Source organism: Fimicolochytrium jonesii, assembly GCF_025526975.1.
Source record: "Fimicolochytrium jonesii strain JEL569 chromosome Unknown EV422scaffold_47, whole genome shotgun sequence".
Lineage (NCBI taxonomy): Eukaryota > Fungi > Chytridiomycota > Chytridiomycetes > Spizellomycetales > Powellomycetaceae > Fimicolochytrium > Fimicolochytrium jonesii.
Genome location: NW_026515714.1, coordinates 99,323 through 123,826, shown reverse-complemented (window position 1 = coordinate 123,826; position 24,504 = coordinate 99,323). Strand labels below are relative to the sequence as shown.

The 24,504-nt window shown below is 56.0% G+C and overlaps 7 protein-coding genes across 7 annotated transcripts; 1 reads left to right on the top strand and 6 right to left on the bottom strand.

The window, feature by feature from the left end:
• Positions 1–8,383: 8,383 nt before the first annotated feature.
• EV422DRAFT_510383 (uncharacterized protein) lies at positions 8,384–9,602 on the bottom strand (the record flags this gene model as incomplete). Its single annotated transcript, XM_053068924.1, has 4 exons — positions 8,384–8,536; positions 8,647–8,727; positions 8,793–9,315; positions 9,385–9,602. 4 exons carry the CDS (start codon positions 9,600–9,602, stop codon positions 8,384–8,386), a joined length of 975 nt encoding a protein of 324 aa, XP_052920690.1.
• Positions 9,603–10,695: 1,093 nt separating this feature from the next.
• Positions 10,696–11,061, bottom strand: EV422DRAFT_480165 (uncharacterized protein; the record flags this gene model as incomplete). The annotated part of the gene is made up of 1 exon (XM_053067293.1): positions 10,696–11,061. A coding segment is annotated over one exon (366 nt), but the record flags the coding sequence as incomplete, so codon positions are not given.
• Positions 11,062–11,189: 128 nt separating this feature from the next.
• EV422DRAFT_548497 (uncharacterized protein) lies at positions 11,190–12,292 on the bottom strand. The gene is made up of 2 exons (XM_053071670.1): positions 12,055–12,292; positions 11,190–11,959 (listed from the first exon to the last, which is right to left on the bottom strand). The coding sequence occupies exons 1-2, from the start codon at positions 12,230–12,232 to the stop codon at positions 11,634–11,636; spliced, it is 504 nt and encodes a 167-aa protein (XP_052920688.1). The 5' UTR covers positions 12,233–12,292; the 3' UTR covers positions 11,190–11,633.
• Positions 12,293–13,709: 1,417 nt separating this feature from the next.
• On the bottom strand, positions 13,710–16,376 carry EV422DRAFT_502130 (muts domain V-domain-containing protein; the record flags this gene model as incomplete). The annotated part of the gene is made up of 1 exon (XM_053068247.1): positions 13,710–16,376. One exon carries the CDS (start codon positions 16,374–16,376, stop codon positions 13,710–13,712), a length of 2,667 nt encoding a protein of 888 aa, XP_052920687.1.
• An 873-nt stretch (positions 16,377–17,249) lies between these two features.
• EV422DRAFT_346312 (Alpha/Beta hydrolase protein) lies at positions 17,250–19,350 on the top strand. Its single transcript, XM_053066506.1, has 10 exons — positions 17,250–17,641; positions 17,702–17,778; positions 17,845–17,913; positions 17,974–18,043; positions 18,117–18,178; positions 18,247–18,354; positions 18,426–18,666; positions 18,749–18,812; positions 18,895–18,986; positions 19,047–19,350. The coding sequence occupies exons 1-10, from the start codon at positions 17,498–17,500 to the stop codon at positions 19,128–19,130; spliced, it is 1,011 nt and encodes a 336-aa protein (XP_052920686.1). The 5' UTR covers positions 17,250–17,497; the 3' UTR covers positions 19,131–19,350.
• EV422DRAFT_548490 (uncharacterized protein) lies at positions 19,286–20,519 on the bottom strand. Its single transcript, XM_053071669.1, has 3 exons — positions 20,059–20,519; positions 19,734–19,951; positions 19,286–19,654 (listed from the first exon to the last, which is right to left on the bottom strand). The coding sequence occupies exons 1-3, from the start codon at positions 20,275–20,277 to the stop codon at positions 19,594–19,596; spliced, it is 498 nt and encodes a 165-aa protein (XP_052920685.1). The 5' UTR covers positions 20,278–20,519; the 3' UTR covers positions 19,286–19,593.
• A 164-nt stretch (positions 20,520–20,683) lies between these two features.
• EV422DRAFT_346304 (uncharacterized protein) lies at positions 20,684–23,147 on the bottom strand. The gene is made up of 2 exons (XM_053066505.1): positions 22,035–23,147; positions 20,684–21,953 (listed from the first exon to the last, which is right to left on the bottom strand). The coding sequence occupies exons 1-2, from the start codon at positions 22,944–22,946 to the stop codon at positions 20,970–20,972; spliced, it is 1,896 nt and encodes a 631-aa protein (XP_052920684.1). The 5' UTR covers positions 22,947–23,147; the 3' UTR covers positions 20,684–20,969.
• Positions 23,148–24,504: the final 1,357 nt, after the last annotated feature.

Here is a 24,504-nt window from a genome sequence, read left to right as displayed (position 1 = left end):
ATCGTCGAGATCATAACACTTTCTGCCTAGAAACAATGGCGCCAGTACGACAGCGCTTCGCTTTTATGCTTTTATGGTATGCTCCTGATGCCAAAGACCCTCCGGTGTCACAAACGGTGGCGATATGAGGGGACCAATGGTGGACTCCATCATAGATCGTCCAGATCCACGCATCTCACCATTCTCGTTAGCATTATCGAAGCCGACTGCATGTGGAGACTTTCCGCGATACCCTTGGGAGTGTTTCCATCCTCCCGAGTCCCCGGTTAGGGTTCCCGTAGTTTATTTCCTCACGTGACTCCCCTCCCGCTTACGCCACGCTTCCGCGTACGGGACTTCACTCTTTTCTTCCCCTTCGGACCTCGCGTCCTCTTTACACTTTAGACTTTTCTACACAAGACAATACATACTTCACAGTACAGCATTGCAAACTACATAGAGTTCGCTCAGTCATCTGCTTCCTCTGCCGACTACTGCTAAGTCTTTTTGTGTTCTGGTTAATGGAACAGGAAAGGTCAGAAACCGTTGTCCTACGAGACCTGCTCCCGCCAGTTTATGACAAATGGTAGGGCATCTTACCGTCACTCCAAAAAACCGGCCTGGCGAGGTTGCAGATGCTGAGAATTGAGACCTCCTCTTGCCAGCTGATTTCCCCTCAGCTGATTTCCCATCCGCGGTTCTGTTTAGTGGCACGCTATTCCCTGCTGACCTTGTTTGGCCGTTGCCTTTTGCGGCATTCGTTGAGCTGAGCGGGTGGCATGGCTAGTTACGTTGGGACACTTGCCAGAAGAGCGACGGGATGACCGTCCCGCAGAGGCTGTTGAGGCTGCTCGTGGACAGCGGGCGAACATGGTGAGAAGCGCCCTGAGTCGTGGCTTGCGCTTGATTTGTCGGAGAACAAGAAAGCAAGTCGGACTGTCTGCCTAGTCTCCAGGAATATAGATTCTCAGGCTGGTGCCACTGTTCGAAGTGTATAATAAGTCGGCAGCTCCTGTCGTCGATGTCGATACCTTGATAAGCGACTCCTATGTTTACTTATATTGGCCGCTTACAGACATTGCGATTACGCCACACAAAATGAGCCGGCTTGTTCAGGTGAGCAGACGCCAGAGTCAGGGTGAGGATAAAAATGGGGAATTAAAAAAGGATGTGCCCGGCGACGATGTTCCCGTCAAGGCGACCCGACGCATGCACTCAGAACCCATAGGTGTGGCTGCTTTGGGCGACGGCGATGTGAGGCCAGTACCTTCACACCGTGCATCTACATGGAAGGAACGGTCCGCACCACTATAGGTGAGAATTAGAAGCCGAGAATTAGAAGCCGCACACAAAGCCGATCGCTTGAGGCTGATAGGGCTGATTGTTTTGGGACGGCCTCGCGATATGGAAAAGGCATCGCTTGAGGCTGATAGTTTTGGGACGGCCTCGCGAACGTCCACTCGTGCACCCTGGGAAGCACTCCCACCATGACGACGGCAATCACATCCGAATCCCCACAACTCACTATCGCCCCAGAACACAGCTAACTCGAGTATCCACTTTTCACCTCAAGTGAACTACCATGGCAAAGTCCAGACGATCACAATCAAAAGCTTCCATCGCAATTTGAGATGAGCGCCAACAGCGACGAAAATTGGTAAAGCTTGATAGCATACGAGAGAGGTTGAATGTTATGGACGACGCGCCCATACCATAAGCTTACCTACTGACAGCCGCCAATGTCAACCGCCAAATGTCAAACGCCAATGTCAATGTCAATGTCAGTGTCAATGTCAGTGTCAATGACCATGTCAATGCCACTCCCCCTCTCTCCTCTCATTTTGCCAATCCTCTTGCAATATCGCCACTCCTCCTCTCTCCTCTCATTTTGCCAATCCCCCCTCGGCTTCTCCACACCCCCCACTACTTCCCCATAGCCAGCAGCTGTAGCAATGCTCTCTACGCTCGCCACGCACACTCTAGGAGCATAGCTGGCGCCCCCCCAGTCCCCTCTTGTTGTTGTTGTTCTCTGATCTGCTGGGTTGCCTATCTATAAATAGCCGGCCTCTCTTCGTCCATTCCCTTCCTCCCCAGCAGATCAACACCAGTTCTTCTCATCTCCTGTTCTAGTCCTTGTTTCTTGTTTCGCCAATACAATCTCTTGTCGCCGATCACACTCGCCCTGTCTTCTCTACTTCGCTTCCGCCCCGTCGTCGAGATCATAACAGTTTGATCTGCTCCAACACTGCGAAGTTCGGAACATGTCCAGCCCTGCATCCGACAAACCTTTTTTTCGCCATGTCCCAACCCGAATCCGTACCTTTCACCGCCAAGCAATGGAACGATATGTGCCAAGCCATCGCCGCCTTGCAAAGCCAAAACGCCAACTTGCAGACCAACCTAGCGCAAGCCCAAGCCGACGCACAAGCTGCCCAGAGCATCGCCGCCCAGGTTCAAGCCGATACGTACACCCGTCCCCAAGTCGCCAACCCTGCTCTGGAGCCAAGAATCAGCTCGCCCGAGAAGTTTGATGGTACCCGCAGCAAATTCCGTGGGTGGTTGAACAACATCCGGTTGATGTTTGCTCTCCAGCCCGACCGCTACCCCAGCGACATCATCAAGATCCAAACTATTGACACCTACCTCACCAGCACTGCGCAAGCCTGGATGGCGCCCCTAGTCAAACGCCAAGATCACAGCCTTCAGGACTTTGATAGTTTTATCAGTCAGATGCAATCGGTCTTCGGAGACAGCGACAGGGTCCGCACCTCTGAAAACAAGCTCCAGAACCTTCGCCAAACCCGTGCAGCAACCGAGTACGTCGCTGAGTTCCGCCAGCTACAATGCGATGTCTCCTGGAACGACCAGGCCCTGATTGCTACCTTCCGCCGTGGCCTCAAAGAAGACGTCAAAGACCTGATGCTCACAATGCCCCCTGCGGCCACCATTGATGTGGTGATGGAGCAGGCTATCCAGTGCGATAACCGGCTGTTTGAGCGCCGCCTGGAGCGAAACAGAAGCCGCCAGACCTTCCCGGTTCCCCACACCTCGTTTACTACTACCAACACTGTCGACCACAGCGAGCCTATGCAGATTGACGCCGCTCGTCCCCGCGGCCCTCTGAGCCCTCAGGAACGCCAACGCCGCATTTCCAACAACCTCTGCCTTTACTGCGGTGGCGCGGGGCACATTGCAAAAGTCTGCCCCGTCAAGAACAAGACCACCACCCGTGCCGCCAACGTCGACATCAAAGAACCCTCCACCGAACAGGGTTTTCCCAAAGTCCAGCCGCAGTAAAGCCCCAGCGACTGGACAACACACACCGCCCCGGGCCTCCTAACCTCGCAGCTCCTGCAACGGGAGAGGCCACCCCCCTGGTTCCCGACTCCCTTATAGCCGACACAACCCTCCTAGCCGCTGCCCATGTCGATGTTATGGACGACGCGCCCATACCATAAGCTTACCTACTGACAGCCGCCAATGTCAACCGCCAAATGTCAAACGCCAATGTCAATGTCAATGTCAGTGTCAATGTCAGTGTCAATGTCAATGTCAATGCCACTCCCCCTCTCTCCTCTCATTTCGCCAATCCCCTTGCAATATTGCCACTCCTCCTCTCTCCTCTCATTTCGCCAATCCCCACTCGGCTTCTCCACACCCCCCCACTACTTCCCCATAGCCAGCAGCTGTAGCAATGCTCTCTACGCTCACCACGCACGCTCTAGGAGCATAGCTGGCGCCCCCCCAGTCCCCTCTTGTTGTTGTTGTTCTCTGATCTGCTGGGTTGCCTATCTATAAATAGCCGGCCTCTCTTCGTCCGTTCCCTTCCTCCCAAGCAGATCAACACCAGTTCTTCTCATCTCTTGTTCTAGTCCTTGTTTCTTGTTTCGCCAATACAATCTCTTGTCGCCTATCACTCTCGCCCTGTCTTCTCTACTTCGCTTCCGCCTCCGTCGTCGAGATCATAACAGTCGAAAACTCCGAAATTAACCCCCGCGCCATGCTTGCGCTGGGTCCCGTCGAACCCTTCAACTACCCCGTTACCATCATGGTATCATCCAGCTGCGCCCCAATACCTACCTCAGCCATGATCGACAACGGTGCCCTGTCCTGCTTCATCGACAGAGACTTTAGCCCGCAAACACCGCATCGCCCCTAGTCCCGCATCAGCGTCCACTGACAATTGAACTCGTTGACGGTCAACCCAGCTCTGCTGGGCCAATCACCCATCACACCCAACCAGTAGGCATGTGGGTCGACAACCACTTCGAAGAACTCGTCTTCCCATGTCACCAAATCACCCCATGCTCCAATCCTCCTTGGTCTCCCCTGGCTCCGCCTCCACGACATTAACGTTGACTTCAAGAACCTTTCGGTCGGTTTCCGTTGCGACTGTCAGTACCATGAATTCGCAAATTGGGACAACTCTCCAGCACCCCCGAGCCCAGCACCCGCCAGAACCCCCGAGCCCTTGATCCGCATCCCCCAGGATGAAGTCCCCGTCGCCAAAACATGGTCGATTCCAGTACCCAAGGTATCTTGCTCCAGCACCCCAGAACCGGCTCCCACGCCGCTCCGAGTCTCGTTCATCTCCGCCCCAGCCTTCCAGGTCGCAGCAAGGCATGACCAGGTCTTTGTCACCTACGTCAACCCTGCGAAACCCGATCTCCCGGCCTCGCCTAGCCCCAGTAACCCCCCGACACCCGAGAAAGACATCAAAGACTTCCTGCCCCCCGAGTATCAAGACTTCGCCGACGTTTTCGAAAAGAGAAATGCTGACACTCTCCCCGAGCACCGGCCCTACGACTGTCCAATCGATCTGGAAGAAGGCAAGCAGCCACCTTTCGGCCCGATCTACAGCCTCAGCGAACCAGAAATGAAGGCACTCTGCGAATACCTCGAAGAAAACCTCGCCAAAGGATTCATCAAACCCTCAAAGTCCCCTGCCGGTGCGCCAGTCTTATTCGTGAAGAAAAAGGACGGTTCTCTCCGCCTCTGCGTCGATTATCGAGGCCTGAACAGCATCACGGTGAAGAACTCGCTACCCCCTGCCCCTGATCAACGGTATCATGGATCGTTTGCGCGGCGCCCGCCGTCCTCACCAAGATCGACCTCCGCGGCGCTTATAACCTCTTACGCATGCGCCCGGGCGATGAATGGAAGACCGCCTTCCGCTGCCGCTACGGTCCTATTCGAATACAATGTCATGCCCTTTGGACTCAGCAATGCTCCTGGCGTCTTCCAGTACCTGATGAACGACATCTTCTGCGACATTCTCGATGTGTTTGTTGTCGTCTACCTCGACGATATCCTGATATTCTCCAAGAACCCCGAAGATCACCCCAAACATGTCCGCGAAGTCCTTGTCCCGCCTCCGACAGCATGGGTTGTACGCCAAACCAGAGAAGTGCGAATTCAACCGCGAATCCGTTGAGTTCCTAGGCTTCATCATCTCCGAGAAAGGCATCCAGATGGATCCCAAGAAGATCGCTGCCATCACGGATTGGGAACCTCCCAAGACTGTCAAAGGCGTCCAGCGGTTCCTCGGCTTTGCCAACTTCTATCGCCGATTCATCCAAGGTTATTCCAAGATCGCTACCCCGCTCGCAGCCCTGACCCGGAAAGACATCCCGTACGCCTGGACACCCGCCGCAAACACCGCCTTCGAGAACCTGAAGAAAGCATTCACCACCGTCCCCATCCTTGCTCACCCTGACCCAGAGAAGCCCTTTGTCGTCGAAACGGACGCCTCCGACTTCGCTCTTGGCGCAGTTCTCCTCCAACCTGACCAGGACAATCAGCTCCACCCCGTGGCCTTCCACTCTCGCAAATTCACGGCCAAAGAGATCAACTACGAGATCTACAACAAGGAACTTCTGGCCATCCAAGACTCCTTTGCCCAGTGGCGACACCATCTCATTGGCGCCCGTCACAAGATCACCGTTTACTCCGACCATAAAAACCTTCAGTACTTCATGACCACCCGCACCCTGAACCGCCGCCAAGCCCGCTGGTCGATATTCTTCTCGGATTTTGACTTTGTCAGTTACCTATCGCCCCGGTTCCCAGCAGCATCCAAGCCGATGCCCTCTCCCGACGCTCCGAACATGAGCTAAAAACGGGGGAAGAAGCGTTCCGCTCCCAGGCAACCACAATTTTGACTCCCGAACGCCTTCGACTCGCCGCGGCCTACCTCACACCCATGGATACCACGCTGCTAGACAAGATTAAGGCCGCCCAGGCCTCTGATCCCCTTCGCTAAGACCATTCGCGAAAAGCTCAAGATACCCCTCGCCCAACGAACCGAGGAAACCCAAGATCGTATCAAGCGATTCTCAGATGAAGATGGGATCCTGCTGCACGATAACCTGGTCTATGTCCCCACCAACGAGCTCCGAGCTGAAGTCTGCCACGACATGCACGATACACCCCTAGCCGGCCACTTTGGGATGTCCAAGACGCTCGAACTTGCCTCCCGCAACTACTGGTGGCCCAGCCAGTGGCGCTTCGTCAAGGCCTACGTCAAGTCCTGCGATACCTGTAGCCAAGCAAAATCCAGTCGACACAAACCATATGGCCTACTCCAGCCCAAGAGTATCCCTACCCGCCCTTGGGGATCTTGGTCCCTGGACTTTATCACCGGTCTGCCTCCCGTGGACGGGTACGACTCCATCCTGAACGTCAACTGTCGCCTCACCAAGATGGCCCACTTCATCGCCTGCAGCAAGTCAGAATCCGCCGAATCCACCGCCAACCTAGTCTTCCACAACATCATCCGTCTCCACGGCCTCCCCGACGACGTCATCTCTGACCGAGGACCCCAGTTAAGTCCCGGTTCTGGCGTCGACTTCTCGAACTCCTTGGGGCAAAGCCAACCTCTCCTTGGCCTTCCACCCCCAGAGCGATGGCCAGACGGAACGCACCAACCAGATCCTGGAGCAGTATCTCCGATGCTTTTGCAACCACCAACAGGACAACTGGAAACAGCTTCTGTCGTCCGCCAAGTTCGCCTACAACAACACCCACCAGTCCGCCTCCCAGACCACCCCCTTCTACGCCAACAAGGGTCTCCACCCCCGCTTCAGTTTCGCGGCCTCTGCTACCTCCGAATCCATCAACCCCGCCGCTGAAGCCCGTGCTAAACAAATCAGGGAAGTCCATGAACAGCTCGCCCTCGAGCTCAAGGAAGCCCAAGATCAAATGAAGCGCTACGCCGACGCTAAACGAATTCCTGGACCGGACTTCAAGCCTGGTGACCACGTCTGGCTCCTCCGCAAAAACCTCCAGACAACCCGGCCCTCTCAGAAACTCGACCATCGCAAGATTGGGCCATTCCCCATCGTTGAAAAAATCAATCCCGTCGCCTACCGGCTCAAGCTCCCGCCTACGTACAAAATCCACGATGTCTTCCATGTCTCGCTCCTCAAACCCCGCTTCACCATCCCCGAACGACACGAACCCGAACCCGCGCCCCCAGAGACCGTTGAGGGTCAAGAAGAGTGGGTTTTCGAAGCCATCCTTGACTCTCGCATCCATTCTCGTCGCCTTCAGTACTTGGTCAAATGGCAGGGCTGGCCTGACTCCGAGAACACCTGGGAGCCCGTGGAACATCAATGTCAATGTCAGTGTCAATGTCAGTGTCAATGTCAATGTCAATGCCACTCCCCCTCTCTCCTCTCATTTCGCCAATCCTCTTGCAATATCGCCACTCCTCCTCTCTCCTCTCATTTTGCCAATCCTCCCGCAATATTGCCACTCCTCCTCTCCCCTCTCATTTCGCCAATCCCCCATTCGCCGCTCCTCCTCTACCCCGCTCATCTGTGAGCCAATCTCCGGCCATTTGTCAACCCCCCCAGTACTTCTCCACAGCCAGCAGCTGTAGCTTGCTCTCTACGCCTGCTACGCTCGCTCTAGGCTAGGGAGCAGAGCCGGCGCTCACTCAGTCCCCTCTTGTTGTTGTCTTTGGTCTGCTGGGTTGTTTATCTATAAATAGCCGCCCCCTCTTCGTCCATTCCCTTTCTCCCCAGCAGATCAACACCAGTTCTTCTCATCTCTTGTTCTAGTCCTTGTCTCTTGTTTCGCCAATACAATCTCCTGTCGCCCATCGCTCTCGACTTGTCTTCTCTACTTCGCTTCCGCCTCAGTTCGTCGAGATCATAACATTGGTCTCTTCAAACCCCCCTCTGCTCAGACATTGTCTATGACTCAATCGAAGATCTCGCTGGCCCCCTCCCCTTGTGAGGTTCGTCATGGGCTGAGGATAGGACGATGTAGTTTGCACACCCAAGGGGTTTGCACCCTGGGGGAATTCCTTCTTATAGATGTTTGGGAAACTTGCTTTCATTAAAAAAAATACATTGGATTTACAACTCGGATACAGCATGGATAAGCAGGGGGAGGTTTGCTACTGGTGTCGGCAGGGCTTCTTCCCCCTTCCCCTCGGGTATTCCTCCTCTTCCTCGATGTCTTCCTCCTCTTCTTCTTGCTCCAACTGCTGCTGGAAGAAATCAGCAGCATTCCGCGCCGCCGCTGCAGCCCCAATGGTCGCCAGCGCCCCCTGGTCTCAGCGATAGCGCGCCGCCAACCCCGACGCCTCGCACTCTGCCGCTGTCAATCCGCGCTTCTTGCTGCAAGTGAAACGGGGTTAATCTCCTGCATCCCACTTACCGGACACCAGATTGTTTCCATAGTGACTTTCGCGCCACGGTGAACAGCTTCGCCTCCAACGCATCCACCTCTGGTGTCATTCTGGCCAACTGTGTGAGGTCAGTATCCGCGGTTCCTGGGGGATGATACCCTGGGGTTGAACTTACATCCCAATTGTAGGACCTTCCAATCTCAATGACAACTTTGTCCCTCAACATCCGCCACCGCCCCATGAGGTGCGCCTGTTCGATGATGTCCTTTTTGTGGCGCTCCGCCGCTGCGATCGCGGAGGTCTCTTCGTATTCCGCTCGCGAGGGCGTTATCGGGACGGCAGAGGTGCTGGGAGGGGTCCTGACCGCGCTGAGAGCGCTGAGAACGGCCGATGTTGGAGTGGTTAGGCCGGCAGAGGCGGGAACCAGGGCCCCGGCCTGGGTAATGGCCCCGCGGGTGGACCTCTCCGGGGTCGCCAGAAACGACACATGGCGAGGGGGGCGGGACTCGATAGTGGGGGTTTGCTCCCGGACAAGAATTGGCTCGGTGGGAGCGGTGGGTGCGGTGGGAGCGGTGGGAGCGGTGGGAGCGGTGGGTGCGGTGGGTGCGGTGGGGATCCCGGCGAGGATCGCAGCGGCGCTGCGCTCCGGACTGGCGGCCGCCGACAGCACTGCGGTCGGAGGCGGTGAGGCCAACGTTCTGTGGGGAGAGTGAGTTATTTGCTTCCCTGGAAATCTACCCCGGCGCGTCGCTTCCCAGGACATTTACCTCTGCAGCTCTTCCATCTGCCGACGCTCCTGGTCAAGGCGCTCCTTTAGAGCGCGGTTGGCTGCCGCCCTAGCCCGGCGTCTCTCCTCCGCCTCCGTCTGCTTGCGGGCGGCCTGCTCCCGCAGCTCCGCCATGCGTCGGTTAACCTGCTCTAATTCTGCTTGCAGGGCGGCAGCCTTGGCGTCGGCGTCGTTGGTGTGCCTGACGTTGTTGCTCATGTTAATTGCATTACGACGGTGTACCGAATGTATTTACAGGATCGGATGAGGAGAAGAGGAACTGAGAGACCCACCCCGCCTTTTATAGACTTTCCCCCGAGAGCCCCTCCCCCAGCGTCAAGCCGTCCTCGCTACTGTCCTTGTCCGTCTCCACATACCCGAAGTCACGCCGCCCCATTGCTTGACGTGCTGGATCCTCCACGTACTTACACCCATTGGCTCTCCACAGATGCTGGGCTGTATTGCTCCTCAAATGCAGGTGCGTGAGAGGATCCTTCAATTTGCGGGCACGCCCCGCATCGATTTCCCCCCCCGGGTAGCGTCCCCAGACCCCCCACAAGTATCACCCTGCCCATCTGTGACAGTCGCCGACCCTTCGTCGGGCATATGCCAGCCATCCCTCCCTCTCCGCTCGATGATACGCCAGTTGTGGAGAATGATGCATGTCAATACACCCCGCTTGATGAGTGATTCTTTGTGCAGCTTGACGGGCTGGCGGAGGAACTCCCAACGCTGTCGCAAAACGCCGAAGGCCTCTCCACGTCTTTCCGCTGGGACTCCTGCCTCTGGGTGAAAAGCTTCTCCACATCCGACATTGGTTGGGTCAATGACTTGACGAAGCACGTCTCATCAGGGTATATGCCATCGGCAAGGTAATACCCTTCATGATAAGTTTGTCCATTGACTTCGAATGACACTTGGGGCGCGGCACCCCGCAAAATGCGATGCCGCAGGGGAGAATGTTCCCACACGGTCTTGTTGTTGTTTGTCCCAGTCATTCCAAAGAACGCATGCGTGATATAAGGTCGTGCTGGGCCACCGCTGAGAAAAAAAGGAGTAAGCAAGTGAGGAGAGGAAGGGACCCAGGGGAAAGTACCGCTGGGGAGGACGCCCACCCACCCTCGAGGATGGTGGAGAAATTCCCGTCCTTGTCAAGGTACTGCCCCTGGTGAGCGGAAGGACAGTTTTTCCACACGACGTGCATGCAATCAATGCTTCCCAGCATGCCTGGCCACCCCGCATCCTCATTGAGTTTCAGTATGTCCTGGGTTTGGGAGACTGACGGCGGGGTGAGGTACACTGGGGTGTAAAGCTAGACCATAGCGTGGAGAAAGCGTACGACCGTGAGGCAGGCGGTTTCCCCTGAAACTCGAAGATACTGCGAGTTGGACTTGTATGCTCTCGCAGTGCGGAGGTACTCAAGTCCAATACAGATCTTCAATTGTGTGGAGATGCCCAGTTTCCCAAAGGCATCCCGCGTCTGACGGAAGTACGCATCATAGGCCGCAATATCATTGCACAGGGTGTCAAACATCTCGAAAGTGACGCCATACGTCCGAGTGAATTCAGCTTCTCCACCAAGTGACAGCTCGTCCGGCCCAAAGTAGTCAGCGATGAACTGCAGGTGGCCGCGGAGCCACCCCCGGGTGCGGTTCCCCCTCTTCCCTGGCAATGAACCTAGCCGGCCATCACCAATAACCTTCGCAGCCTTCCTCGTCAAGTATGACTTAAAAAAAAGCTCGGCCACAGCGTCGTCCTCTTGTTCCCGTGTGTTGGCAGAGGGGAAACCCACCTCCATTGCGAACTGATCGAAAGACTTGTGGAGAAATGAGACTTGTGGAGAAATGTGGAGAAAGCCCTGGGGGGAAATCCCCCAGGGTACCTTTTTTATGGATGTGGAGGGGCCTTTTATGTCTACACTATGACCACGTTTTTGTACGCGGCGATGGGGTTGAGCGCGTTGCCAGTTGGACACGGTGGACATGCTTGGCCCTGAGGCTAAATTCTTGGGCTAAACACGAGGGCAAACAATTTTGCCCGGATTTCCGCCCGTCGCAACGGTGGAAGTGCCCTGATATGTCAGACTGCCCACTGGCACATCCACAGAGGGAGAGAGAGAGAGAGCGCAATGAGCGTACGGACCACTCTGCAACAAACTTACGAAAAACAAGGGAGAAAGAATGGGAAAAGAATATGCAAACAAATACCACTGGCATACAGAAAGTCAACGTCCTATACACGTAGCCAAATCTAACCCCTCCTAACAGGCAAGAAGATCTCCACCACCTGCCCACCCTCAACATACCCCTCCCACTTCACCCGTCCCGCATCAACCACCCATCCCTCCTCCTTCACTGTCCCACAACCCTTCTCCCAACTTGCCGCCAACCCCTCCAGCGGGCCCCTATGCACCTGGCGCGCCCATTCGCCCGCTTCGATCGTGCGTAGCATCAGGCCTGTGACGGGGGCGGTGGAGGGCAGGAGGGATCGCACGGTGGCGATTCCGCCCGCTTGGAGGAGGTGGCCGGGTTCGAAGACCGGGGTTGGGTCGGTCGGGATGATGGAGATGGATGTGTCTGTGTTTCCGGTTCGATTTCACGCATGAGTTTGCAGTCCTCCCTAGACGAGAGATATCCCACACACCCCCGTCTCTCTTTCCCAATATACATACATTTCCTATCCAACGCATCTTTCAACCCCTTCTCGGCAACAAACTGCTTCAGCGCAGCGGTCCCGACGTGATGTGCGGTGCGGAAATCGGGACGGTTGGTTGTCGGGTCGGTGTTAAGCGGGGTGCGGTGGACGAGGGCTGTTAGGGTCGGGAGGGTGGTGATTGAGAAGTCGGTCATTTTTTCTCAGGTTTTGGGTGGGGGTTGGGCTGTTGGTTATGGAATCGAGTGGGATGGAGGGGGGGGGGGGGGGGGGTGGTTTATGGACGACTGACAGGGTTGGCATGTTGGCGGGTGGCTGGCGAGTTGATTCCTGACTCGCGCCGGTGGCTATGCTCGGAGTAATGTCTGGGGCGTGGTAACCAGATTCGATTCCCACGTCCTTCAGCTCATCAGTATGGCGGACAATGACAGGCGAAATCTACCTTGGCGAATGACCTATGTAAATTTCATATTCATGCTCAGCGGGTTAGAATGTCGCTGTTCAGAATCACGAAGCGTACAGATCCGCCCCAATGCACTTGGACACACGACTGCCTCTTCTCACAAGTCTTCCTCAACAACAAGGCAACCCTAGGTGAAGGGAATGGAAAGGCGTCGGGGGTGGAGATAGCTGAATAGAAGGGCCGCGGGAACACGTGCTTTACTCAATCTGTTTAAGAACTGGCGCAGAGTGTGTTTGGAACCCGGTGATGGTCTTGGGACGTCCTGCCTGACCCACGACATCACAGCCTGGCCCACTCGCACCAATGCCGCAACGGACTGCAGCGGTGCTGACGCCAGATCCACCTCCGAACCGTCCGCAGGAAGGGTAGGACTCACTTAGTACAAAAAGGTGCGATAAGGTTTCCCATGTATGTAGCTTGCATTTGACGATGCCAACCCGATGCTTTAGTACACAGAATCTTTCATCAAATGGTCGCGCGTTACGCGACGCTCGCGTCGTTTTGCTTTTTGTCAAAACTCATTTAGTACCGTATGCAGTGTGCGAGGACTCTGGCTTGCTCTTTTTAGCAGAACAAGGCTCCTATCTCGCTGTTGCCGAGCAATCGCTGTGCTTTTCGAGTAGCCCGACCTCGACAGCACTTTTGGAAGCTTCGCAGCACTCTCAAGACTGGACCGTGCACGCAATATGGCTCTCCCTATCGCACGCTTGGAGTTTTGCGCAGGTTAGTCACGATGCACCTGACAGTTTGTACTCCACTTTGGCTGGTCTATCCGCAGCCAAAGTGAGTACAGGACACTTGGTCCCATGCGAGGGTGCCGGCCTGCGCATGGGACCCTCAAGTTGACTCATGCGGGTATATCACTACGAGTACGTTTACGTATATAGGACATGCCTCGGGTATGCCGAGGACTTTCCATTTCAAAGTAGATGGGGCGAGTAGAACCTACCCCGTACCAGGCTACAGCTGGCGCGGGGTATCTGAGGGTCGCTTTGATTTTATGGTGTTAATGGCCCTTGAAAGGGCGTCGGTGGAGGACCAAGGCAAAAGCAAAACTATATGTACGTATGCTATGTACAACGCCGCAGTTCACCCCGGAAAACACTACCGAAAAAAGGGACGAAAAGGAACAAAGAGGCCCCAATACGCTAGAAACATCTATCACTAAACCTGGGAGAAATGGGCACACATGGAAGAACCAAAATGCCCTCCTACCCAAAGCTACCGCCCACAATCACCTCCCGCGCCGCCGCCCTCATCCCAGGGAGTTCAATCTCCACGCCCTTCGCCGCCGCCGCCCTCATGCCGGGGAGCTCAGGCTCCAGCGTCGCTAGATACGTCTCCCACAACCTCTGCTTGATCCCATTCTCCACTTCCAGCCGTCTATAGAACCCCTTCGCATCCTCAATGACCGCCGGTGGCATGCCCGCACCCACCGCACAGGGGATCCCATGGCTGCAGTCGACGATGCCCGGTTCGATGCGGTAGGTGTAGATGAGTTCCTCCGCGGGTGGTGTTTTGATGACCGCGGTCTGCACGCAGGTGGTGGCGGGGAGCGAGCCGTCGGCCGTGATCCGGTGCGCGAGCTCATGGTAATGCGTCGCAAAGACCGTGCGGCATCCGATCGTGTCGTGGATATGTTTCAATGTGGCATACGCGATCGCAAGCCCGTCGTTGGACGAGGTGCCCCGGCCGATCTCGTCCATGATCACGAACGATCGCCGCGTCGCGTTGTTGAGGATCGCGGCCGTTTCCTGCATCTCGACCATGAAGGTTGATTTATGCGCCGCGAGGTCATCGGAGGCCCCGACACGCGCGAAAAGCTTATCGACGATTCCGATGGTTGCTGATTGCGCGGGGACGTACAGCCCGGTTTGGGCGATGACGGACATGAGGGCCGACATGCGGAGGAAGGTGGATTTGCCGCCCATGTTCGGTCCGGTGACCAAATACACGCGCGAGGTGTTTTCTCCGATCGTATAATCGTTATGTACGTATTGGGCGTCCCGGTTGGCTTGGGATGTCTCGACGACGGGGTGTCGCGCGCCCTTGATGTCGTGGGTGAGTGATTCGGTCACGATGGGGCGGACGCAGCCGTGTTGGAGGGCGTAGGTGGCGGATCCGGCCGCGACGTCCGTTTCCGCGATGGCTTTGGCGGTGTGGACGATCTGCAACGCATGCTTCTTCACAATGTGGCAGGCTTCGGTGAAGACGCGGGTCTGCGCTTTCACGAGCTCCTCAGTCGCATGTGCAATCTCAGCCGACAACGCTGTCCACTTCCGATGCGTAAACTGCACAGTGGTAGTAACAGACGCCCGGTCAAACAGCTCACAATGACCATCTTTCCCAATCTTGGCTTTCATCGGGTCCCGCACGTCCTTCTTTGCGTCGTATATGGCAAGGTAATGCCCTACTTTCGGGTCCATCACGCCCACCACCGGTTTCTCCGGAATCGAGTACTTCTTCGTACACTCCGCTTCCAGCACGCGTTGCCGCTCCATCAACTGCCGGAAACGTTTTCGCTGCGAATCAATATCGTTCGAGACGCCCTCCCGGATGGCATCCACCTCCGATATCCCTTGCAAATCCTGCATGCCTTCGTTGAAGATCGCATCGCAGGCCTCTAGGAGGCTAGCGGACGCTTCCAGCCGATGATGCAGATCCTTCAACGCGCTTATTCCCAACTTCGTCCTCTCCATCATCTCGATTTTGCTCTCGACCCTCGCCGCGATCTCCACCGCGGCGCGCAACGTTGCGATGATGCTCATATAATCCCCCGGCGTTCCCTTCCCAATGTGGATCTTCTGTATAGCCCGCTCCAGATCCTTGACGCGCGTGAGAGTCGCTCGCACATCCGCGAGGAGGTGTGTATCCTCGTAGAAAATGTTGACGAGATCAAGGCGACGGTTTATCTCAGTGATCGACGTAGACGGTGCCTTGAGCCTGCTAGCCAACAGGCGACTCCCCGCCGCAGTCTTGGTCTCATCCACCTCATTCAACAGAGTCCCCTTGCGCGCTCTGTCCCGGAATGTTTGCGAAATCTCCAACGCCGTTTGGGTGACCGCATCAATCCCCATCACGCTCTCCGGGCTAAACGCTGCCGGGATGGCAAAAAGCGAGGTTCCGGACCTGATACTGTTGTTCGCGTACGCGAGCAGGTTGCCCGCTGCCTGTTTCTGCAGCACGTCATACCGCGCCAGGGTTTTTTGGAAGAACGCCGCGTCGGTTTGGGAGACCAGGCTGTTGAAGCGGCTTTCGGCGTGGTGGTCGGGGTCCCGGAAGGTGAGGTGGAGCCCCGTGCTACGTTTCTTGAGTGAGGCGACTAGAGTGGCGTGCGTGGTTTGCATTGCCTTGTCGAGGAGGATTTCTTTTGGCTGGATCCGCGCGAGATGCTCTTCGAAGGACTCTTCTGTCGCTGAACCTACCACGAATTCGCCGGTGGAGACGTCGAGCCATGCCAGGCCGAGTGGGCCCTTCCCGTCGTCCGCGGCGAGGCTTGGCGGAGGCGCAGACACGCAGAGCAAGAAGTTGTTGTCCTTGCTCTCGATGAACTCGTCCTCGATGACAGTGCCAGGGGTGAAGATTCTGGTAACAGTCCGAACATGATGCTTGGTCTTGTTGACGTAGTCTTTGTCTGTTTGCTCCGCTACGGCTACTGTTTTCCCGTGGCGTATCAGGCTCTCCAGGTAACCCTTGATTTTGGCTAGCGGGAATCCCACGGCCCGATTATGCTCACCGGGCCGCATGATCTTCAAGTGCAGCAGCGACGCCATCTCGTCCAGGTAGTTTCCCTGATCATAGATCTCATAGAATCCGCCAACTTGGACCAGCAAGATATGGTCCGGGTTCTCCTCCTGCAATTTGACGACCTCCTGCATAAGCGCGGTGCTCGGAACCAGCCTGTGTCCACCGCTTCCCCCGTCCGTCATTCCACTGCCACCAACGCCATCCGTGGCGTCCGTGCTGGCATCCATCTGGATGCCGAAGGGCTTCAAGGGCTTCAATTGCGGTAAGACGCTAATTTCGAGGTTCTTCACACCGCCCGACAAGAGCTTGCGTCTCTGCTTGCGAAGCTGAACTGAGCCTGCATCGGACTGCGATGAGCTAGGTTTAGCCTTTACTTTCCGAGTTCTCTTTTTCTTTTCCACCGTCGGTATCACTGCTGCCTCGCTTGGACTCTGGAGACTGGCATCAGTCTTTATCTTTCGTTTGGTCTTGAGCACTGCTCCTGCCAGTGATTCGAGCAGCCGGTCGCCCGAATCTACTCTCGCGGGCCGACCAGGCTTACGATTCGTCACGCCCGACTTTGCCTCCACGCTCAGCACTTTCGTTACCTTGCGGGTGGAGGTCGTCTTCATCCTTATGCAGGCAGGAGCGTTGAAATGAAGACGGGGGCTACGCAGCGACAGCGCCCCGGGCAGAGCAGATTGAGAGTCGAGCCCTCGAGAAACCAAGAGTCCTGGAACCGCCTCATGGCGAAGGAGTTTGGACGCTGAGAGCATTGTGGTGGAGTGCCGGGAAGAGCTTTTAAGGTCCGGTAGACGAGCGTTCCCACGCGAAATCTTCACTTCCCTTCTGAGTAGACGTCTTTCAAACCCCTTCCCCTTCACTCTTGACCCTGCTACTGCTCTTCAAAGCTAATCCTTTCTCGTACGGCGCGTTGAATTGTGGAGGGCCCCGCCTTTTCAAGAATGGACGCGTGTTCCTCCAATGTCGTGATGGAGTCCCCTGGCTGACCCAGGCGGTTTCAGGGGTCGGGACGCTGCAGCAGGATTGTATGTGTAGGAGGCCGTGGATTGCCAAGCTCCTGCTGGGTAGTTAGTGCAAGACAGAAGCTGTGGGCAGCGAGATTGAAGTTGCAGTGGAAGTGGAAGTTGAATCCGGACAAACCGGACATGGGCCTCGCAGACTCCTCTGTCCTCGCGGGAAGCGTGCGGTCAGCCCCAATGGCTCCAACGGAGTTCAGCCGCTACTTCCCATCACCAACACAACCACCACAATGGCAACGAACCTATCGTCCCCGACCGACGTTGCCCTCCAGCAAGCTGCGTCCGCCGAACCCTTACGGGAACTGTTCCCTCCCATTGAGCCCTACGACTCCGGCTTCCTAAAGGTGTCGGACGTGCACACCATCTACTGGGAGGTAAAGTCATTAAGTATGGAGGCCAGTTTACTTTGTTGAGTTGCTGACTTCTACCCGTAGGTCAGCGGCAACCCCAATGGGAAGGCGGTAGTCTACTTGCATGGCGGGCCTGGAGGCGGTACATCTCCTAGTGACAGGTGAGACTATGATCTCCAAAAAGCTCTCCCAGAAGCCCAAGTTCTTACAGTGCTCCTCGTATTTAGGAGATACTTTGACCCCGCGACCTACAAAATCGTCGTCTTTGACCAACGTGGAGCTGGGAAGTCTACTCCGTATGTCTGTATTCTTGTTGAGAAGGGCCAACACGACCGCTGACTTCTTGGGTGGTACAGTCTCGCTTGTCTCGAGGAGAACACTACTTGGACGCTGATAGATGATATTGAGACGATCAGGAATCATTTGGTAATGGAGGAGTGGTTTGACGTGTGTTCGATGACTGTTGGCGCAATGGGACTAAGATGAGCGGGCTCTGCAGAAAATCGACAATTGGGTTGTTTTTGGCGGATCATGGGGAAGCACGCTTGCCTTATCCTACAGGTTGGGTTAGAGTGATGTATCGAGCCTGGAGAAGGGTCGGACGGCTCCTGACTATCTATTGTATGCAGCATCACCCACCCGGATAAGGTCAAGGCGCTCATCCTGCGTGGCATCTTCATGCTACGCCAATCCGAGCTCAAGTTCTTCTACCAGGACGGCGCAAGCCACCTCTTTCCGTAAGTCCCCCTCCCTCCCTCCCCACATCTCAAAACCCCTCCACCCACTCACACCCCACACCCCCCGACAGCGACTACTGGGACGGCTACCTGGCCCCTATCCCCCCCTCCGAGCATTCCGACCTCATGGCCGCCTACCACCGTCGCCTGACCGGCTCCGACGAGCACGAGAAACTGGCGTGCGCAAAAGCGTGGAGCAAGTGGGAATGCGCGACCAGCCGGCTGTATGTGGACAAAGTGAATGTGGAGAAGGCGGAGAAGGACAACTTTGCGCTGGCGTTTGCGAGGATCGAGTGTCATTATTTCGTCAACGTAATGTTTTGAGGGGGTGGGGGGTGGGTGGCGGTGTTTTGGGCGGACGGGTGGGTTCTGATTCAGACGGCGTGTTTAACAGAAAGGATTCTTCGACCGCGATGATTGGATTCTTCACAACATTCCCAAGATTCAGCATATCCCATGTACGTACCTCCCCCCCCCCCCCCCCCCCCCATCGTCAGTTTCCTCCCACACCTCGCTCACTGTCCCATCCCTATTCCCCAGGCTTCATCGCCCAAGGCCGGTACGACGTCGTCTGCCCCGCGCGATCCGCCTACGACCTCAAGAAGCGGTGGCCGGAGGCTGAGCTTCACATCGTAAGTGGTTGTCATCAAAGTCACCCTTTATTTATGACTCATTGGCCTGTTGATTTGTAGGTTCCTGATGCGGGCCATTCGGCGAAGGAGGATGGGATTCGGTCTTTGCTTGTTGGCGCTGCGGAGAAGTTTAAGAATCTTTGAGAGACTTGAAGCAGTCTCTTGTGGAAGGAAGAAGCGTCGGTTTTAGGGACGTAGCATAGTGTTTGCTTCCGTATGTACAGTTCATTGAGAGGTAGAAAGTGAGGTACAGTAGAACGCTTAGGATATCACACGCAATTTGACGCGGAGCCTGGCCACACGATGCTCAATTGTTCCCATGCTGTTTGCACTTCCCTGTGAGTGTGCATCCCACACCCGAAGACCTCGACACCTGAGGTTAATCCCACATGTCCACTCGAAACCCTCTGTAAGATGGACGCCAAAGTGTTCTATCCATCTCTATCCATCTCGAATTCTCATTCTTCCATTCTTCTAACGAACATCTTTTTCAATATTCTCGTTTCAAGCAACTACGTCGATATTTTGAGAGAGGGGTAAACAGATATAATGCTCTAAGGGGCACAACGTTGCAGAAGCTATAATGAATTGTTCGATTTCGACAGTTTCACTGGAGGGTGGTGCGGGAAGCGGCTTGGCATTGCTTCAGCATGTCGAGGTAAAATTGGCTAGAAATCCGAGAAAAGGAAAACAGTCAGATCAAGATTCCCCGGGCCAACACCACCACCACAATTCCAAAACACCTACCAAGAAGTAATATCATTACTATTCTGATCCAAACACCTCAAGAACGCCTTCTGATCCGGCTCACACGCCGCCATCGCTCCCTGCTGTTGCTGTTGCTGAGCGTACGGCTGCTGTGCGTACTGCTGGGGCTGGTTCTGGTCGACGGGAGCCGGGGCAGGGGCGCTGGACCCGCCGCCGCCGAACATGCCGGTGATTCCGGCGCCAAGCGTGTGTCCGATCTGTTTTATAGGGGGGGGGGGGGGGGGGGGGGGAGAAATGGGGTTAGTGCGTGATTCTTGAGCGATCGACATTGGGAATTCGACGGGTGGGTACACATTCTACATACCGTGCTACCAACAGCAACTCCAGCGGCAGTCGACGCCATCTGCGCAAACATGCCCGGCTGCTGGGGTGCGGCCATAGGAGCATGTGCGGGCGGCGCTGGTGGCGGGGCGTGCGCTGGCGGGTGGGCGGTTGTGGATGCCTGGCGGGTCTGGGTGTGCTGGGCGGGGGCGGGGCGGGAGGGGGCGGAGCGACCGCCGCCGGAACGACCTGAGCGAGCCATTTCTAGGGGTGTGTGGGTTGAAGTGAGCGTAGTGGGGTGATTGATGTGAGGTTGGTTTGCGAGCGACGAAAGATCGTTTTGCGGGAGACGTCGTGCTTCAAGCGGGGGAGGTCTTATATCGATTCCTATGAGACCCGCCCAGTTACTAATTCGCAGCGAGCAATTGATCAAGCGACTCGCTTCAACAAGGCCCCGTTTTGATTAGCCGCGCGATTAGGAAAGTGCCCCAATTTAGCAGCGTCTTTGGCTCCACGACTTTCCATAGCCCAACGTGGAGCAGCCTTTATGGACAAACACGCGGAAATTTCCGATGGGATGAGTGGGTCACGTGCACCGGATTTTATCCGACACTCTGACAGTTTTCGTGACAAAGTGGATGGAGACCCACGAAGGCAACCAACAGAAGGCCATGATAAATACAATGCTTCTTTAATTTAAGTGTTCCCTGATGCCCCGCAAAAGATCAGACATCATATATACAGGTGGGGATGGGGGGACGTCAACCTCGATGGGGACAATGTACATTTTCGTTTCTCAAATGGAATGCAGGGGGCCAAAAACGAGGTTTTGTTGGGATAGATAACTAGAGATAGATACGCCCCCGGATGATGCGGATGTCTGATGTTTACGCCCGTTTTCTATCGATGTTGGCAACTATGCTATGTTAAAGAAAGTCGGGGATGTCGTCGTGTTCAAGGCCGGTCGGCCTCAGATGGATGCGTCAACTCGCTCCCCAAATCATACAACGCCCCGCGCATCACATCCGCAAAAGCGTCCACCGCCGTCCCCATCCGCTGCGAGATAACATGCTCAACCGCCGTTCGTAAGCGGTCGGACGTGGTGGCAGATGTCGGCGACCGTGTCCCGAGGGGTACTTTCTGATCCTCCGCCGCCGAAGCGGTCCCGGCACGCGGGGATGCCTGCGGCTGCTGCTGCTGTTGGCCTCTCTGCTGCTGTTGATAATGCAACCTCTTCAACTGATACACCTCATCCATCGAGCGCTCCAATTTACTCTTCAACCCTTCATTCTCAGCGTTCACGGTAAATGCGTCTCTGCGCAGGGTAGCAATCTCCGCCTGCAATATCTCGTTATCCTTTCCCATTGCGCCGCACCGGTACTGCAGTTCGCGGACGAGGGCCGAGAGGGCTTCGAAATCTGCTGGTGATGATGGGGGTGGGGCGCGGATGATGCGGTCTGGGCCTGCTTGGGGGTGGTCGGCGATGGCGCGTAGGGCGGGGGAGTGGGAGTAGCGTTGTGGGTGTGCGACGGCGGCGTGGGCGGGGATGATCGCTGACGGGAGGGCGGGGTGGGAGTGTTGGCGGTGGAACTGTTGCTGGGGTGAGCGGCGATGACGCGCGGTTTCACTAGCACCCGCATACACTTGTGATTGTTGCTGAGACGTCCCGCGTTGCTTCCCGCCTGAACGGGTTCGTGGCGCAAGGTCTTGCCGGATGGGGGGTAGGCCGATACCTGAGGGCGCGGCTTGGTAGTAGGTAGGTCCGTGGGCTGGGCTGCCGTCGTGCAGACGGTGAGCGCCGCCCATCGGCGGAGGGAGGGGACCGGGGCTTTGGGCGTGTAAGGGGACGGGGACCATGCGGGCGACGTGTGGGATTGGGGATTGGTCGAGGCTGAAGCCTGGTTGGTCTTTTGTGCGGCGGGCATATTTTGGTGTAGACTATGATCAAGATGAGGGTTAGCGGAGACGTTCACTTGCCGCGACAACAAGCGAACAGCATATAAGGAGACGCGTAATTACCTCACCACCCTCCTCCTGCTGCTTCCTTTTCCGACTAATAGTCGCCTCCGGAAACGAATGCGTATTCCTCTGATACTTCTCCATATGCCTCAGAACCTCCAACAACCTCGCATGTTCACCCGCATCAATCTCCGGATGCTGCGCGGGATCCCGCTCATACTCCGCCAGCTTGGTCCGTAGCGCGCCCATGACCGCGTTCTGCTTGTTTTGGGAGAGGTCGTAGAACAGCGCGCGGGAGAGGGTGCCTTTTGTTTTGAGCCGGATGGCGACGTACGCGTTGCGGTCAAAGGCGGAGACCCAGGCTGTGTCGCTGATGCCTTGGACGTTGTTGAGCTGGGGTGGTTTGAGGAGCTGGAGCTCGTCGAGATCGGCGAATCGGTACGGCTGTGAGAGCGGATTTGGGTCCGGTTGGTGGAGGTGGTGTTGCGGATGCGGTTGAAGTTGGAGGTGGTGATGTTGCTGCTGACGAAGTTGGGGAGGACTGTTGCCTGCATGCCGTGGTGGTGAATGTAGCTGCGGCTGCTGGCCGAGTTGTCGCGGGGAGTGAAGTTGCGGCTGCTGACCGATTTGTCGCGGACTTCCGACATGCCTTGCGGATTGTGGTTGTTGCGGTGCCTGCCCGATCTGTCGAGGGCTGCTCGCATGCCTCGGAGATTCTACCTGAGGTTGTTGCGAATGGCTTGTTGACTGCTGCAGCGATGGTGGTGTTTGTTGCTTCACCGGCGGGGGCAGCACAGGAGTCGGGGGCGATGGAGGTGATGGTGGCGACGGCGGCGGTGCAGCGACACCAGACACGGCCGGCGATGTAGAAGAAGGCGACGGTCGAACATGATCGGAAGTCGTCGACGAAGCTGTCGGGGACGTCGAGGGTCCACCACGCCCGCCTTGCAAGATGCGCTCAATGTTCGACATGTTCGACGATAATGTGCCGCGTATATCAAACCGGTAACTTCGTTTTTCGCTGAAGTCCCTCTCAATCCCAACAGACCCGTTGCAAATTCGAGGCTTGGATTAACTACGTGGATCTCCTATAGCACAAATCGTGAGCTGTGAGGCGGAAGTTCCGGCGGAGTTGCGTACGTCGACGGCTTGTAACCCCGAGACCGTGAAGGAGGGTAGAAGAACAATAAGGTCTATTTTCTTGAGGAGAATCCAAGGGCTTCAAGTTCGATGACCGACCCGTGGGGGCTCTTGGGGCATCCTGGACGGGGAGGATGCATGTAACGTGATGCTGCGGACTCTGCACGTTCACAGGAAATATATATATGCCGGGGATCAAGATTCAAACTCGTGGTTTCTTTGTGCTTTTTGTTTATGTGTTTGGTGTGGAGGGCCCTGGGGATGGGGGGGTCGTTCAAGTTGCAGAAATATTGCCGTGGGAGCGTAGTACGACCCCGCCATCAGCCAGTCACATTTGTTGCTTCACCTTTGGCAAAGCGTGCTGTGACGGAGGTCTCGCTTGACTCCTTCGAACGTCTCGCAAGGTTGGGTGTTGCAGCACGCTCTCAAACCGCGAGAGTGGCGAGAGCGCTTTCTCTCAGAGAGGGGGGGGGGGGGGGTGTAAGAATTGCAAACTTCCACGGTCAACTGCGCATTGCGACGCGTTGCTGGACGGCTACAACCGAACCGCCCGCCTCACCCACGACAAAAAAAATATAAACACACATGGGGGGGGGGGGGTGGATTGATGAGATCTGGGAGATTCGGAAAAAGACCCGTTTGGGGTTCTATCGCCATCATCCATCGAGCGCTTGTTGGAGGCGTCGACATGGGAAACAGAAGAGAGGCCACACTACGTACCCCAGGACATATCCGCCCCACCGCGGGATGAACCGTTTTGTACCTAGAGCGACCGATTGTTTCATGTATCGCAAGTACAATAGGAAGAACCTTGGAAGAGGCTCCCTTTTTGGCCGAGAAATTTGGGCGACATGGATAATTGAGCATGCTTTTCTTCCCTTGTTTGAGGCCTCTTTGGATTTAGACGACATGGGTGGTGGGAATGCGGTTGAACAATGGGGGCAATGTCTCTGTTTCGGTTGTTCATCTTCATCAGTCAGGCGATCCGGGAGCAAGGGAACAGGGCTTGGCTCATGCACGGGAAACGCCACCCCCCCATTGTGTCGCTCTCTCCGGCTCCATTGTCACCAATCGGAGGCGATTGCCACGGTACTCACGCTTCACCTTACTTATAACGCGCGGCTTAAACGAGTCCGCGGAGACATCAGTTAATTATTTGATTTAATCAACGGAATGTGCACACCTGGGCACAACATCCCTTCAAGTTCACACCCTTGGTACTTCTTGAATTCCATAATGAACTCAGAGTCAAACCAACAATGCCAAACAATGCGCCAGGGTCACACCAAATCACGCCCGCCATATGATTGCCCTGTGACTCGTGCGCGGTACCGCATGCGCATGTTCTTCTCGGGGCCAACCGGACCGCATTGCCGCTTCCGCAGGGAAA

Bases quoted from the DNA above. Each gene is read 5' to 3' on its own strand.
- EV422DRAFT_346304 (XM_053066505.1), bottom strand. From the start codon at position 22,946: ATGTCGAACATTGAGCGCATCTTGCAAGGCGGGCGTGGTGGACCCTCG. The intron at 21,954-22,034 runs GTAATTACGCGT...TCTTGATCATAG, and splicing joins AGCAGGAGGAGGGTGGTGAG to TCTACACCAAAATATGCCCG.
- EV422DRAFT_548490 (XM_053071669.1), bottom strand. From the start codon at position 20,277: ATGGCTCGCTCAGGTCGTTCCGGCGGCGGTCGCTCCGCCCCCTCCCGC. The intron at 19,952-20,058 runs GTATGTAGAATG...CCTATAAAACAG, and splicing joins GAGTTGCTGTTGGTAGCACG to ATCGGACACACGCTTGGCGC. The intron at 19,655-19,733 runs GTAGGTGTTTTG...TCGGATTTCTAG, and splicing joins AGTAATGATATTACTTCTTG to CCAATTTTACCTCGACATGC.
- EV422DRAFT_548497 (XM_053071670.1), bottom strand. From the start codon at position 12,232: ATGACCGACTTCTCAATCACCACCCTCCCGACCCTAACAGCCCTCGTC. The intron at 11,960-12,054 runs GTATGTATATTG...CCGGAAACACAG, and splicing joins AGATGCGTTGGATAGGAAAT to ACACATCCATCTCCATCATC.
- EV422DRAFT_346312 (XM_053066506.1), top strand. From the start codon at position 17,498: ATGGCAACGAACCTATCGTCCCCGACCGACGTTGCCCTCCAGCAAGCT. The intron at 17,642-17,701 runs GTAAAGTCATTA...TTCTACCCGTAG, and splicing joins TGCACACCATCTACTGGGAG to GTCAGCGGCAACCCCAATGG. The intron at 18,987-19,046 runs GTAAGTGGTTGT...GTTGATTTGTAG, and splicing joins CGGAGGCTGAGCTTCACATC to GTTCCTGATGCGGGCCATTC.